This window comes from Numenius arquata, chromosome 15 (genome assembly GCF_964106895.1).
Source record: "Numenius arquata chromosome 15, bNumArq3.hap1.1, whole genome shotgun sequence".
NCBI lineage: Eukaryota > Metazoa > Chordata > Aves > Charadriiformes > Scolopacidae > Numenius > Numenius arquata.
Genome location: NC_133590.1, coordinates 10,045,687 through 10,061,622, shown reverse-complemented (window position 1 = coordinate 10,061,622; position 15,936 = coordinate 10,045,687). Strand labels below are relative to the sequence as shown.

The following is a 15,936-nucleotide window of genomic DNA, read 5'->3' as shown; positions in this document are numbered from 1 at the left end:
ACTGGATACAGTAACTTTATTTTAGTCTTGTCAATGTCATAGAGGAATTTTTTTCCCTGCTGTCAGTGTACATCCCATTCTTTTGCTGCAGTACCTTACTGGCAGCACGTATGTAATTAGTTGCACTTTGCCTCCCACTTCCCCTACACAGCCTTCGTTTTCCAAGATAATTTCCCATTCTTTGCATATGACTCCATCTCTAGGAGCATGAATTTATAACTTTGCAGTTGGTACAGTTAAATGTTTTGTGCTGACTGGTTCAGAAGAAGCTGACTAGCTTATGAACTTCCCTGCGTGGCCTCCTTTGCCTTACGTGAGCATATCACGCTTATGAGACACGAGTACGGCTCACATGGATCTCCTGGCTTCTTTCCAGGATGCTACACGTGTTATTAACTACCTCTAGGACAGATAATGCTGTAAAGCATCAATATGGAGCCTCTTCACGTTTTAAAGGTTGACTAGGTCAAGATGAGAAGACTAGAGGATGCAGTCTAGGATGAAGGAGGCAGGAGGACTCAGCAACTCTTCGTAGTGAGGTCTTTTTCCTTTTCTTCCCAGATATTTCTAAGTAATGTTGCCACGTCTGTGGCAATGCTGTGTTTTCTGACCTGCCTGCCACAGTGGACAATGGATGTTTGCCAAAGAAGGAGGGAGGAAGGGAGGGAAGTGTATGAATTGTACCTTTGCCCATGCAAAGCTGAAGATAGTTGCCACTCAGCCGACCGCTACCAAGGCTTAGCGAAAGACAGAGGCAGAAACAAATCCTGCAGTGCACTCAGTGTCAGCCGTGGGATAAGGTAACCATTTTAATAGAGATCATCGCTGGATCCCCTCCTTTTTCACAAAGGGATCACCCGAGAACAGCAGAGAGAAGAAACGTGTTCTTCTGAGAGGAACACAGCAGGGTCCCTCTCAAAGCCCTCTGCCCTCATGTCGTTCTGAAGTTGCGATTAAGTGCTGGACACTGGAGCTGGCATGCAGTTGTTTCCCTTGGATCCTCACAAACAGCAGTGCAACCCTCCAATTCTCCACGGTACTCAAATAGCAGTTTTATGTCCTCCCACCACCCCTCTGGCCAGCACAGGGATCGCAGAATCATAGAATCTGGATCGTTTGAATCGGAAGGGACCTTAAAGACCATCTATCCCTAACCCCCCTGCCCTGGGCAGGGACACCTCCCACCAGACCAGGTTGCTCCAAGCCCCATCCAGCCTGCCCTTGAACCCCTCCAGGGATGGGGCAGCCACAGCTTCTCTGGGCAACCTGTGCCAGTGTCTCAAGTGGATCCTGCTCCAGGATCCCAAGTGGAAAGCTGCCCTAGGAAAATTGGGCAAAAGGGCTAATTAAAAACCCAGGTACCCTCAGCTGTGTGGGGAGCAGAGTGGGGGGGCTCGTGGGGGACCCCTGCCCGGGGCCGAGGGGAAGGGCCTCCACGGTCGGTGCCCGTGTGAGGGCAGCTGTCGCGCCGACCACGCCGACGAGGCGAGGAGGACACGACTCCTCAGACCGGTGGGCTGTTGGTGGGGCTCCTTCCCCTCGCACCCCTTCGCTCACACACAGAGCTGTCCCCTGAGGCCATGAAGGGGGGGATCCAGGCGCCCTGCGCCCGCCAGTGTGCGAGCCGTCCCGGCCCGCCCGCCCGCGGGCCGAGGTGCCGCCGTGCCCGCACCCTCGCACATGCTCACTGGGGCGCCGCGGGAGTCTGGGCATGTGCAGAGCGGGCCGGGCCGCTCGCCGCGCCCGCCGCGCCCCGGGGCTCCGGCCGCCGCCGCCCTCCCCCTCCGCCAGGTGAAGCCGCGCTAGGTGAGGCGGAGCGGGGCAGCCGCTGGCCGGCGGCGGCGGGGCAGGATAGGATGAACAGCTCCGACGAGGAGAAGCAGCTGGAGCTGCTCGCCAGCCTGAAGGACCGAGGTAGGGGCGGGCGGCGCCGCCGGCGCCGGGAGGGAAGCGGCTCCCCCAGCTCCGCCGCCGCGGGCCCGGGCTGGGCGGGTGGCAGCGCGGCCGCCGCGGGGCGCCGTGAGGCGGCGGGGGCCGTGAGGCGGCGCGCGGGGGGACGGGGCGGGCGCGGCCTGCGCCGGGGCGGGGGGGAGCGGGCGGCTGCGGCCTGGGCGTCCCCCGGCCCGGTGGTGGGGTCCCCCGGCCCGGTGGTGGGGTGCCCTCTCGTCCCCAGGCCCCTTTCTCTGAAAAAAAAAAAAAAAAAAAAAAAAAGCCTTAAAAAAGATAAAAGGGAAGTGAAACGTTTTGGCTGTCCCCACCCGCCCAGTCCCACCCGCCTCGCCTCCCCACAGGTGCTCTGGGCTGAAGCAGGGTGGGCGTCGCGGTGGGCCATGGCGGGCAGGGGCGAGGGCAGGAGGCCGAGGTGCCGGCACACGTGGGCTGTCGCTGCTGTCAGCCCCGACCTTCCCTGCAGCCTGGCCCCTATGCTGGTAACGGGTGCCCAGCTAACAGCCAGCGTGGATCCGATGAGCCCGGGTGCCCGGCCGGCTCCAGGGGTGAAAGTCCATTTTCCTCCCTGTCTCTCTGTGGAGCCGAGCTTCGTGTGGAGCTCCTAACCTGCCATTGTGTCCCCACTCCCTCTCTGCGTGGTGGGATCCCAGTCCTTCTGTCACCCTCTGTTATCCTCTGTCCCTCACCATCCAAACTTCCCGCTGATAGCTCGAGGCTTGCCCTGATATGGCCGAAGTTTCTGTAGAGCCTGTGTAACAGTTCCAGTGTAAATGAAAGGAAGCGCTTGTCCCGGGCTGGTTTGGTTCCTCGCGTGAGTCACTCTCGGGGCTTTTGTAGAAAAGTCCGGTGCTTTTGGGCAGTGTTAGGTTAATGGTCTGACTCGATGATCTTAAAGGTCCTTTCCAACCTAGATGATTCTGTGATTCTGTGTTCAGCTTTGTGAGTGCATAGTGGGTCAGAAACTAAAACATTGTAATATTTCATCTTCTGCAAGAGGGGCCATGGAAAAGAGCTTGGATGCTCAAAAGGAGGCCTGTTTTTTAATTCCCCTGGTCAGTCTATCCCCCAATCAGGCTGGTCGAGGAAAGCTTGGTTAAGCAGGTAGGCAACATTTGAAGAACCAGCGTTACCATCTGTTTGAATTGTGGACATCTGCTTGTGAGCATGCATCAAGTGGCTGGCGTGCCTCCTGTCTCGCAGCTTCGTGGGCAGTAGGTGCAAGTACCAATGCTGTAATTCGCAGTTGCATTCTCCTGGTCTCCTGGGAGCCTGGGAGGAGCTGTCGGGAAAGGACCTGTTGGACAAAGTTGTGTAAAAGAGTGAAATTTACGGGGCTGTGATCAGCGCCCCTTTTTCTGTCATTCATTCTGACCACAAATGTGCTCAGTCACCTTGGCTGTATAGCAGAAGCTTTTCTTAGCCAAATTTCAGCTGGATATTTATGAACTATTTATGACCTGCTTTGGCACTTCTTTTTTGATTGTTCCTGTACACCCAGCATTGTAAATTCATGATTACCGGCTGCAGTGGGTAGATTCTGACTTACAAGGATTTCAATGGGTGTAAAATTCACAATAATCTTAACAGCTGTACATTTTCATAATACAGGACCAAAAAATAAGGCTGAAAAGCTGTTTTTTGCTGACTGACACCGCTCCCTCCAATACCATTGGCTCTAGAGGAGCTGTGCCAAAAATACAGTTGTGAAAATGGCAATAATCAGTTGCAAAAAAGGCAAGTTTGGGTTATTCTTTAGAGAAATCGTAGCCTTTTGAAATTGGTTAGGTTGGGGCTTCAGTTCTGATGCCTGAAAGCCTTCTGCTCCAGTAGGCTGGCTGTCTCTTAACGTCTGATGAAAGTTTGCAGCACTGCAGGAATTAGTTTAAGGGAAAGATACTGTAACTTGAGGACTGGCTGCCCCAGATCCACTTAAGCTGTTGAAATAGAAACTGTACTTGGCAGACTCTGTCCCGTAAGGCACTGTTCTTGATGGATGTTTGTCCCCAAATGTGGGAGTTTTAGTATGTTGTTGGAGGCTCACAAATGTTTTTGTCATTTTACGGCTGGTAAGAAAGTTGGTTTTTGTGGGTGAAAAGTTACCCCGTGGGGAACTTTTGAAAATACTCTTCTAAATGCTGTTGTACATCTATAACAAGATTATGGTAGTTAAATTATGTTAACGGACAAGACAAAGTAAAGAGTCCAAGTGATGAATAAAGGTAATTAGATGCATAAAATTATCCTAACAATAACAACCTAAATAATATTACTGTAAGTAAGTAAATTTGCTTCCTCTTTACATACTGTAAGTTGGAGTATATAGTTTGCTCTCCATTCTTATTGACAACAAAACTATTTGAGATACTGACAACTTTTCTCAAGCAGTTTTAGGATGCTCTGTTAAACAGAAGCAACCTGAAAAGAGGAGGAAAAAATTTCTCTTATGTTTCCTCTTTACTGCTTCCAGGTGTAGATAAACAGTATTAACTTTGGAAGTAAATGCAGTGATGGAAGGATCTGCTGTCTCTGAATACTTGGGGTAATGAGTGTACATACGGGTCAGGAGTCCTATCTCTATTGTATTCGAAGTGGCATCTGGCTTCAGATTACTGTAACATCATGGTCTGTAGTCAGATTTTTGAATTTAAGGTTTTTGATTTGAAGGGGTTCCAGAAAACATTCGTGCACTAGCCCTTGTTTGGTGTCTCTTTCAGCATGTGTTTTTTCTTGTCTTGAGAAATTTGCCTGACAGCAGGTAACTAAACTGGCCGAGAAGCGATGTGAAAGGTAGAGGGGAAGGCAAACCTCAGCGTACGTGGCTGATTGCTGTCAGGTTTCAACTGCTGCTAATACCTTCCCTGAACAAGGTCAGTAGATTGAAACTGAGGCAGGTGTTTCGTAGCTGCCCGCTCGATTCTCAGTGGCAGCTCTGACACTGACTGGTGTCTGGGCAAATTCACTTGGCTGTTCGGTAGAGCTCTGAATGCTGACAAGGACACCGAAGCTGTCTGTGTGCAAGATATGCTTATCTTTCATCCATACTGAATTTTCCAAGTCCTGTGTGTTACACTCAGATACCTGATACTGATCATTCTTCGGCTTGCTCCATTACCAAGTTTAAGGTGAGCATCATGAAGAAACACGATCTCTGTTTTGATGATATTTAGGACTTAAAAGTATTGTTTGAGCTTTAATCCTGTGAATAGCTTTCTGAGATGGCTTGGTTAGATAAAGCAGATCCGCTATAAATATTAGTATTACCTAGTGACGTTTCCACCAGTGCACATTTGTGTTCAGCTGGCCCTTATAATTCCTATGGGTAAGACTTAAAAGTGAAACTTAAAAGTGAAAATCAGGTGGGCAAAACCTTATGGTTGGTTGTAGAAGCTGAGGAACCGTAGCAAAGTGACTAACAGCTGCATGGTAGCAGCAGTCGGTTACCTGCCTGGAAGGTTGCCTTGTTTGTCTTTGGTTTTATTGGCACTGCTGGAACTTTGCCCTTAAAGACAGAGTCATCTTCTGCTGTGGTCACTTCTTTGTTCAGTCGAAAACAGGAGTCAGCAACCAAAACATCCGGAGTTATAAACTAGTAAAATTACACTTCAGCTGCCACTGTCAAAGTCACATTTCTCCTCACTTCGCAAAATTACTCTGCTTAACAAGTACTGGTAACTGCACATCTACTAAACATGTTTATATTGCCTGGACTTTCTTTGCTAATTTTAAAGGTCTTGTCTTGCTCTGTGTTTGTTGGCTGGATTTGATGAAGTGTGATCAGCTCCGGGCTCTAACCCAAGCACTGTGGCTCTGTATGACTTTTTTTTTTTTCTTCTTTTTTTCAAGTTCTATTTGATCTTTTAAAAAAAAAAATAAAATTAAAAATGCCGGAAACTTTCAATAAGGGAATACCATATATCTTTCAAAGGAACAGACTGCCAATCTGACAGCAATATCTCAGAGCAGTAGTTTTAAAGTATATGCTATTGACAAGCTCTTAATGTGGTTTGACAAATTTATTCTTCTTTGTGGCAGAGGGGTAATTTTTATGGCCAGAGGAATTTCTTTGTTTAGGGTAGGATATCTTGTTGGCTGCTGCATTCCCCTCTGTAACCATCTGCTCTGTAGATTATTCTTTTCCCCCATGTACCTGTGTATGTTGGTGGTCATACACGGTCATCATCATTCCCCAGCAGAACCCATCCTGCTTGAATGCTTTCTTCGTTTATTAGAGCTTAAAAGTGTTTCCCACTTAAGTTTCTTGTGTTGAACTGTATCCGTTTCTCAGAAACTTGTAAAGGGAAATCTTTTGGTGTGAGCTTAATGCTTAGGCTTTATTAGGCTGTGATGTGTTTAATTTCCCTGTCCGGTTTCCAGGAAGCTGTGAGGCTGCAGGATGCAAATTTGGGGTCTCATTAAAAAAATTCTTTGTATACACTTTTACAGATTTGTATCAAATCAAAGCATGCGGGAACACAGGTGCAGGATCTGACTTACAGTATTTGTGCTTAATGCTTACCTTTATATATTTACACACATGATTTTTATTTGTTTATTTTTTTTAAAGAACTGTTTGGTAATTGAATCTTGTAGGTATGAAGTAGTGCAACTGATACGTGACCAAGGGCTTGGTCTGGCCATACAGGCTTTAAGCCTCGTAATAAGTTTATATATTCTGACTGACTCAAGATTTGGAGTCATAAAGTAGCAGGTATAATACCATCACATACATTCACCTTTACACAAGCCCATAAGGGCTTGTTCCTCAGCTCCATCTCTCTTTCGTGGAGGCCCAGGAGATGTTAAAAATGCCACCCAGCATCAGTTTGAAGTTTGCACGTGGCTGGTGCTCCTGCGTCCCGTTGAAACAGAGATCACCTGGGTTTAGCAGAAGGGACCTTTGAGCCTAAACTGGGGAACAAGAGCAAAATTGAGCCCTTTTAACTTTTGTTGATACTCTTGACAGCAATTCACAGGTCTTGTGCATGCTTTGCCTGTAGAGAGACCATTGGTGTTTGAGAGATGGTTTGTACAACAGACTTGACCTGATTGTTCCTGTTCCAGGTGTGCTGGGATGAGGAGGGTGGTGGCAGCAGTTCCGTTAAAGCTTCTGGTGGCGTGTTGCTGTCAGGGGTAATTCTCTATCTATGATCATCTATCTGAACCTGCAAAAAGCCAGGTGTTAATTTACTTCTACCGACAAAAAAATGACTTCATTAGGTTAGCTTGTTTCATCCAGAGTGAAGGACTTCCTGCGCTGTAAGCTCTTTCTCTTGCCTGTACCAGTACAGACATGCCTGGTCTGTAGTCTGGAAGAATAAATAGTGGAATGACACTTGCTTTCCTTGACAGCTCTGCTTACTTTTTGATTAAATAAGTACGGTTGAAATGCTGAGGTGGCATTTCTTGTTGATTTGGGCTCTCAATCTACTTGAAGGCTACCCTGGTTTACAATATCAATGCTAGAGTATATGCATGTAGCATTTTAAAGGTTGGTTTTTTTAATTTGTATTTTTTTAATACATAGCTTTAGAAAAGAGGTTGATGAATTTTTTAATAAAGAGAGTAGGAAGATTCTCACCATCTCGCTCTGTGTAAATTAAGGTGTCTTTTCTGTTGTTCACTATGGATTATAGTCATTACATACTTTTACCCTTATGACCTTGTTTTACTAATAAGTGCTTTTTAGCCATAATAAGTATCTAATATATAAAACATCTAATTTAGATAATACATATCTTCTGTTAGCAAATCCAGGTTCAGGAGACACAGGTTCACAACTAAAAATCAAGACTAAGATATAATTAAAGGAGCTTCTGTATACAAAATTACCTGCTTAATTTAATACAGATAAAGTGCATTGATACACGTTGACAGGACAGTCTCTTCCGCCCAACTGAGCTGAGGGGTGAATAGTTGGGGCATGAGCATGTTCATGTTATGAAGGAACATGCTGTGTTCACTTGTGTTGGCTATTTTGTGGTTTGACTTTTACAATAAGAGAAGGGTGGGCTGGGAATACATTTTGGGTATGTTAGGAGCTATAGCCCAAAATATTCTGTTGTTTTCTCCTTTTTCCAGCTTTTTTCTTTCCTTAGTCTTGAAATTAAGTTGTAGTGTCACTCTCAGGCTGTATGAAGGTAGCCTGAAGCAAAGAAATGTGGATCCTGATAAGTATTTTATGTAGTACTGTTGTATATCAGGAATAATTCTGTCAAGGATGAACTTAAGTTAGCATCAGACAGTGACAGTATTTCAAGAGGTCTCTGATACATGTTTATGACACTTCGTCAGGATTCACTGGAGGCTGATCAGTAGGCATTTTACTATCAATACATGCTACAATATTGATTCTTTGAGAAAATGATGTATAATTCTGGAATTTTAGTAGCACCTTTAGTAAAGCATCTTCACTTGTTTGCTTCATTCACCACTAATTTATTGGAAAGAGAGATCTTTATTTTAGGGTAATTTATATATAGCATCATCTGATTGAGTCGAGGTGAGGTGTAAGATGTATTGAGATGCTCAGGTACCATCATGTATATTGTGTGAGAGCCTTCGTAGGTTAAGGAGAAAAAATAGTCCTGTCTCTCAGAAAAGGTTTAGGGAATTCCTCATACAACAGGATTTTTGGCTTGTCAATCTATAAATGAGCAGTAATGGTGCCTCTTAATCTTCCAAAGAGGTTTTAAGGCTCGATAATCTATATGAGATTTGGAACGTGTGAAGTGTTGCCTGGCGCTGCTGGTATTAATTGTTGTAGGGTAGTTTTAGAGCAAAGAGATCATTGTCACATTTATGCCATTTAGTGCTTCAGTGGAGGTTATGTAGACTCTTGGCTTTTTTTGAGATGGCCTCAAAACTTCATTGTGCATAAAACAGTTGAAAAACTTCATATAAAAACTTCCCAATAATGCCCCCATCTAATGTTCAAAAAAAGAAAAAAAAAATCCACCAACTTCCCAGTCACACTTTGTAACTTCTAAGTCATCTTCTGCCTTTGCAGAGAATCTGATATACAGCATAAAGTGTGTGTAGTCATTTAAAAATTATTATTTCTGTTTCCAGGCCTGATAGAAGCAGCAGTTTCTTCATTAGACTTAGTGTTTTATAAAGCCATACCCGAAAATCTGTATGATGGGATGTGTATGGGAGCATCACCTAAAGGTTGCCATCCATGAAGAACAATCTTATTTTAAGATACCAGACCCTTACTATGTATTAGCTGTATTGAAGGAAGAGCTAATGGTTTTGCAAGGACAGTAAGGGGGTGGGCATGGTAAAAAGGCACTGAAGTTGCCGTGTGAGTTCAGCATGGAGTACCTGATGATTTTGAGTTTGTGTTCCACAACGAATGTGCCATAGTTTACCATTTGCAGTAAAGGAAGGAAGGGCTACCCCCCAAAGAGACAGTTTAATTTCCAGTCTCACAGGTGAGCCTTTACTGGGGATTGCTGGAGCGTTGTGCAAGTTCGTATCCTCAGGTTTGGGTAACTTGTTCTTGTATTCATGCCTTAAGGGCTGATGATTCAGAGTTCTTGGTTCATGGAGAGGAGAACTGTCAAGGGTGGGGCAAATATGTATTTACATTTTCCATTCATTTATTGAATAGCAAGTATAAGTTTGACTTAAAGGCGAGCAAACACTAGCAGTTTTCAAGTATGAAGAAGCTTGAACTGTATCCGTTGATACAGTTTTCATTCCTTTTCTTGCATCTGGATGCTAGAAATCTCTTCCCATTAGCCTGAAGAGAACAGGGAAATGGCTTAGAAGTGGAACAGTGATTAATGGCTTCTCTGTTCCTGTGTAGGAAATACGTTGTTTCACTTTAGCTGCCCTTTCTTAGAGCAACTGCGTCAGTGTGGTGTCTTCCCTGCTCACCTACCTGTTGTTTTTTTCTGCTTCTTGATTATGGGAGGTGGGTAGGGGTCTCGGGTAGATAAGGAGAAGTGGAGACAAAGTAAAGGGGTGGATGAGAGACCTGGGTTTTACTGGTGCTGGGATGCAGGTCGCATTTTTAAGAAATCTGGTTGTGTTCATTCCACTCTTTAGATAAACCTTTTTACTTGGATGAGCAGGAGGGAGGATTTTTCCCATCTGTTGTTATTATTATTATATTATTATTATAGTAATTAATTATTACATTATTATTCCTGTGAGTTTGCATGTGGCCTGTGACTTTGCTTTCAGTGGTTCAATTTAACTTTTTTTCTTTGAGAGCCCTGGAAATTTTTCAACGCTTGCTGGTAAGAGCAGAGCTGAGATTCTGGCTAAGAGATTTGTACTGTTCCTCAGTTTCCCTTTCTAGCTAATGTAGTCTACAGGGTCTTGCCATTTCCCTGGGCCTGGTCTGGGCATGTGAGGAGCAGAGTCCTGTGTTTTGAGTTATTAGCCCAGGGGCTAACACTGCTGTCTGTATCCAGACTTAACGTATGTCAGTCCCACATTTCTGAAATGGAGTGATCGTGGAGAAAAGAGGAATTAGGATAATTCGAGTTTTTTACATATGAGATACTTCTGTGCTGCTGCTGAGAGTAGTATTCATGCTGAAGGCAAGCAGAACGGTGATGCCATGGACCTGGTGTTCAGGAGTGAGTTGAATTACTTTTATTTCAACAGGTCTTCAAACTGGGGAGAGGGGAGAAGAGGGATGTCAAAACAGCATAAAGTGTAACTTTATAAGAGCTTCTTGTTTGAAAAAGTTTTAACTATCTAAAGCTAGAAAGGGCTAGTAGGTTTTTCAGGTGGCTAATCTACAGACTCTACACGTTCATATCTTCAGGTGTAGGGTAAGACATGTTAAGCTTAAGAGGAAACTCCAAAATACTGCTCTCATCAGCTGAAAACTATATATTCATACCCTTTATACAATTTTAATTAAGTGGGCTTGAAGTAACACCTGTATGCTAGTGTAGCTTCTGTTAGGTACAACAAAAAAATGGAGGAGATCTGAGGAGCTGGAATAAGATACAGATGTCAACAGCCCTCTCATTTTATTCTTGCAGTATGCATCTTAAATGTTCCTTTCTAGCAAGGTTTGTTTCTCTAATGTTTGGAGGTGTATTTGGCTTCTTTCCAGCGACAATAAAACTTCTATGGTCTCAAAGGCCAAAAAGCCCGTGTGGGACACACTGAAAGAACAATAGAATTGGGAGATTCGGGGTAACGATGGCACGTCCCTAAGGTAGTAAAATAAAAAGTTTAAGAAGGGCACACAAAAATACACAGTAAACTGGAAGCTTAATTGGTAGCTGATTGATTGTTTCTGCATATTATTTACTGGTTTGAAACAACAGACCTCCGGCATCCTGGAGGTTGATCCCTTCCCTGCTGATCCCTACAGCTGAGTTCCTGTGTGATCTTGGGTAAATCATGCAGTCTTCTCATGTCTCCACTGTGGGGTTTAAAGAAAAAATCTCTGGTAGGACTCTTGTTGGAAGAAAATGTTACTACATAAATAATAAATAAATAAAGGAAGGTGCTGAGCTACTCTGGAGGTACATACGGGTTACAGTATTGCGTTAACCGTGCTTTCTGGCATTGATCTGTAACCTGAGCCACTGTGGGTTTAAAATGGTGACTGCAAGCCAGTACATTCACCTTGTAATTTTTGAACTCAATCAATAAGATTGTTTAACTCTCCATTGATCAAAAATTGATTGTTTTGGGAGCCACCATCTTTTTCAGACACTTTCCAATTACTTCAATTCTAAAAGGATATCCAGTTCATCCATAGGCTATTAATGAAGTTTATGACCCATGTTATTTAAGAAGTCTGTGTAGATAGCCAGAAGAGCTTTAAAATGAATGAAATGGAGTGCTAATTTGGGGAAATGAGGTGCTGCAATACTAACTTTTTTTCTTTTTTTTTTTCTCTTAGCTATTGGCGAATATGAAGAGCTTAGAGCAGAAAATAAGAAAACGAAAGAAGAGGTTTGTATCTATTGGTTATTTCTTTAATACTTAAATGCTAAATATCAGAATACCTTATTGGCTATGGTAGGTTGTTGTCTGCTTTAGTGAGCTCAGCTTATTACTTACTATTATTACTCTTATTAATTGCTATTATTACTTACAAGTAATAAGTATTACTTGTACCTGTATGTATTAAGGAGTAATGAAAGCAATTCCCAGCAGCTATTCTAGCTGACCCACTCCAGAAAAGTTGCTATATGTATATATATGTATTTAATGATTGTTGCTATAGCCAGTTTGCATAGGATTACAATGTGAGCATAGACCAACTCAAGTGTTTAGATAGTCTTAGGAAAACTTGTTTCTCTTGTATCTAAACCTTGTTTTATTAAACTTGATTTGCACAGTAGGACTTACTGAAAAGAAAATAGAACAATTCCCCTCACCCAGCTCTTCTGAAAATTCTGAATGTAGGAAAATGATTTCTGAAGGATCACACATTCTTCTGTGGAATCTGTGTGCCTGTCCAATGTGAAAAGAAGCTTTGAATGTATGGACTGAACTTCATACATTCCTGCAGGCTTCAGTTTTCAATGTTCAGAGATACTGGAGTAAGAAATAATGACCGCTTTCTAGATTGTTCATTGTAATTATGATGAACTGTCTTTCTAGCAGTAAAAATTAAGCACATTCAGTAAGATATCTTTTCCCACCCAGGACTTTTTCTCATTCAACACACTTGCTTTCTGTGAGGAAGCTGACAGGAAAAGAGAACTTTTGCACAGAGAATGTGCAAAAGGTGTTTAGCAGATATCTGCCAAAAGAAACTGTGGCCAGAAAAAGCCTCTTATCAATTCTAGATAGTGAGGAAGGCAGAGGAGTCAGTGCTATGCTGTATTGTAAACAGAAAATTCTCCTTTCTCCAGTATTAGTGAGCTGAAGATGCAAATAAACATATTAGTTTTTAAATCCCTGTTAGCTGCCAAGGCATGTAGGGTTAATTTAGCTTTTCATGAAGTCATTTCTGAGGGAGGGATCGTTTTTTAGTCCAATTGTTATAAATGTTGCAATTCAAGGCTGTATTGGGAAGACCTTGTCCTTAACTACTTTCTCATTATTAAAGAAAACTTGAGGTTTATCTTTATATTATGCTTCAGGAGTGTTTATGTGTATTTCGTCTGAGCCCAGCATACTGTCTTTCACTCTTTCCTACCCACTGACTTCTTGTCTTTTTTTGTGTGCTTGTTGCTGCGTTCCTGTTCTGCTGTCCTACATCAGAGCCTCAGATATCCTGGGAAATCTGTCCTCTGTTTTTACTGTTTGGAAGTGTGTGGCAGTTCATCTCCTAGTGCTCAGAAGAAAATGAGAATGAAATTGAATTGGACCAAGAGTCCATTTAGCCCAGTATCCTGTCTCTGACAGCAACAGAGAAGGAGGACCGTAGGGGCTCTTCCACGGAGTCCTCTTCTCATCTCCAAACCACTTGAAGCCTGGGGGCTTCCTCAGCTGCATATGGTTTCAGTGTGTTCTGCCCTCCATAGCTTTCTTCTTTGAATTTGTCCCGTTCCCCCCAGGTCTGTGCTGATTGTTGGCTTCAACCGTGTGTGAGGAGTTCCATACCAGGACTGTCCACTGCATGGAAAACGAGCTCCCCAGCTTTGCCCTGAACCCAGGTCCTGCTGGCTTTGGTGTTTCTTCAACAAAGCTTTGGTTAGGTTGGAGAGGGGGGCAGGAATGAGGGGGCTTTTCTTGAGCTGCATTTTTATTGAGAAAAATTTGTTCTGAGGTTCTCTCTTGCATTCTGCTCTTCTTTCTTCCTTGCTCCTCCCTCTCTTATAAGACTTCTTTCCAATAACTGCGTATCTCTAACCATTCCTGTGTGTTTCTCCTGAAGGCTGGTATGGTATTTTTCAGAATACTTGCATAACAACTGAAAATCCTCCAGCCCTGAGTACATGGGGATTAAATCCCCAGCTGGCCAAATTAGTTAAGCACGTGCTCAGGGTTGGAGGATTTTCAGTTGTTACACAAGTATTCTCCATCCAAGAACTTCCATCCTGTAGATTGGTGTGCTTGTGTAAGTAGCCCTGCTTAATTGTTTAAGTGCTTGGTCTCAAGTGGTTAAGTGTAAGGCCCTAAGTGCATTTCTTCTACAAAAAAAAAAAGAATCTACTGATACAGAGTTCATGGTTATGTTTGTTTACAGTGCCAATACTGGAAGAAGCTATTCCTCGTTTTATTGCAGGGCCGGATAATCCTGAAAACTCGTTAGTGTCTCTCTAACTTTGTATCTTAGTTTATGCTTTGCAGGGTCAAACCTGGTACTGGAGGAAGCACAGGCAATCTCTGCCTGTGGTTCTGGGAAGTTGCGGGTGACTTCTGTTCTGTTTTCTGCCACTGTCTGTCAGTATGAGTGTAAGCACATGGCTTTCTCTGTATCAATTGTGGTCACATAATTGCCTCAATAGGAGGAAGAGAAAAGAGAATTAATTTCTTTAGAAAAAGATTTGCAGATTATTTGTGGAAAGTACCACACAGGAGTCTGTATCTACGTGCTTTTGATGCACTCAGTGGAATTTTTTTCTAAGTCACCAGTAGTCTTGTATGGCTCTGAAAGATGACCTGTGTCATGGAGAAATGATCCTAGTTTATATTAGAAACACGGATCTTGGTGCATAACAGGCAGCTAACTTAAAATAAGATGTAATTTTAATTTTTGAAAATTTGTGCTTTGTTCTATATTTTTTCTTAAGATTAGAAAGTAAATTGACTTTTACATAGGTCACTTTGTTCAAAGCACTGCTATGTAAAAGGATGCTAATAACCATGAAAATTCAGGAGCAAAATATAAGATCTTTGATCCGCAGCATCTCTTCCTCGTTGCCTTGCTAAACTGCCAATTTGGAGACCTCTGGCAGGGTCTCTGACAAAATTGGTGCAGGCATGTTTTTCATTAGTATTTTTAAATACTTTCCAAAACTGGAGCAAAAATACATTGGCAGATTACTTCTCTTAGGTTATCCTTTTAATTGAAGTAGGCGACTTAAACACGCATACCAGTCCCCAAAAAATAGATAACTAACATTCAGCTGCACACAAATGCAGATAACTTAATGTGCAGTTCTGACATATTCAGAGTCAGACCATGAATAAATATTTGACTACTTGCTAATCAGACAGAAATGACTCTGAACACTGGTTTTGACAGTGTTTTGTCATGCTGCCAGTAGGGGGAAGAAAAAAAAAGGCAAGACAGCTTTCCAAAACAGTAGGTGTAATACTGTATCTCTGATACATCATTCATGGTGTTTGCTCTGTTAAAGCACATGTATAGAGTGGATTATATGTTTTGTCACCAAATGGGAATGGAGAAGGGATTCTGCCTTGATGACGTGCTCGTTCTTTCTTTGAGTATAGCAAATGTCATAGGATACTTTTGAGCACTGTACCAAACTCATAATTTTAGAACAAGCATTAAATCTGCATCAATTTCACAATCTGTGTAAATGGGGAAGAATGTATCTTGTGTTGCTTAGCAATGGCTTAATTGACTATATGGCTACTACAAGAACTCCTTGCATCTTAATATCTGGACTGAACAATCTCCTTCTTGTTTTTGCCCTTTGAAGGCCCTTTACTGAAGTCAGTAGGAGCTTATGTGCAAAATAGTTGGCAAAAAAAGAAGCCTGTTAGAAGAGAATAGACAAGAAACCCAGGCCTTCCTGGAATTAGTGGCAAAGAGTCATTAGGCTGGTGGGAGCGGCTGTGCGGAGACTGTGTATCCACAGGCTTCCAGGTGGTTGTGTGCATCCACTTCCCAACATCACGTTGTAGCGTCAGGTTCCCATGCTGGCATGGTGCTGTCCTGGTGTTGTGCTGGCTCCACGTACAGGCCAAGTTCACGTACCTCACTATCTATGCAGTATTTGGTGTGAACCCCAGTCTTTGACATGTATGTGATTTACTTGTATGTAGTCAGCATATCAGTTCTCTGTGCTAGAAATGCAAGTGTTGCTTCATATCTTGTGCACCTAGCAGGCAAAAATCTGAAATTGAGTGGAATCAGCAAAG

At 43.2% G+C, this 15,936-nt stretch overlaps 1 protein-coding gene across 1 annotated transcript in view; it reads left to right on the top strand.

The window, feature by feature from the left end:
- Positions 1 to 1,705: 1,705 nt before the first annotated feature.
- SHTN1 (shootin 1) overlaps positions 1,706 to 15,936 on the top strand; it is a 66,453-nt gene continuing 52,222 nt past the window's right edge. The window contains exons 1-2 of the mRNA XM_074158937.1: positions 1,706 to 1,914; positions 11,831 to 11,883. Of these exons, the coding sequence (XP_074015038.1) occupies positions 1,857 to 1,914; positions 11,831 to 11,883 (111 nt within the window). The 5' untranslated portion in view covers positions 1,706 to 1,856. The remainder of the gene's footprint in view (positions 1,915 to 11,830; positions 11,884 to 15,936) is intronic.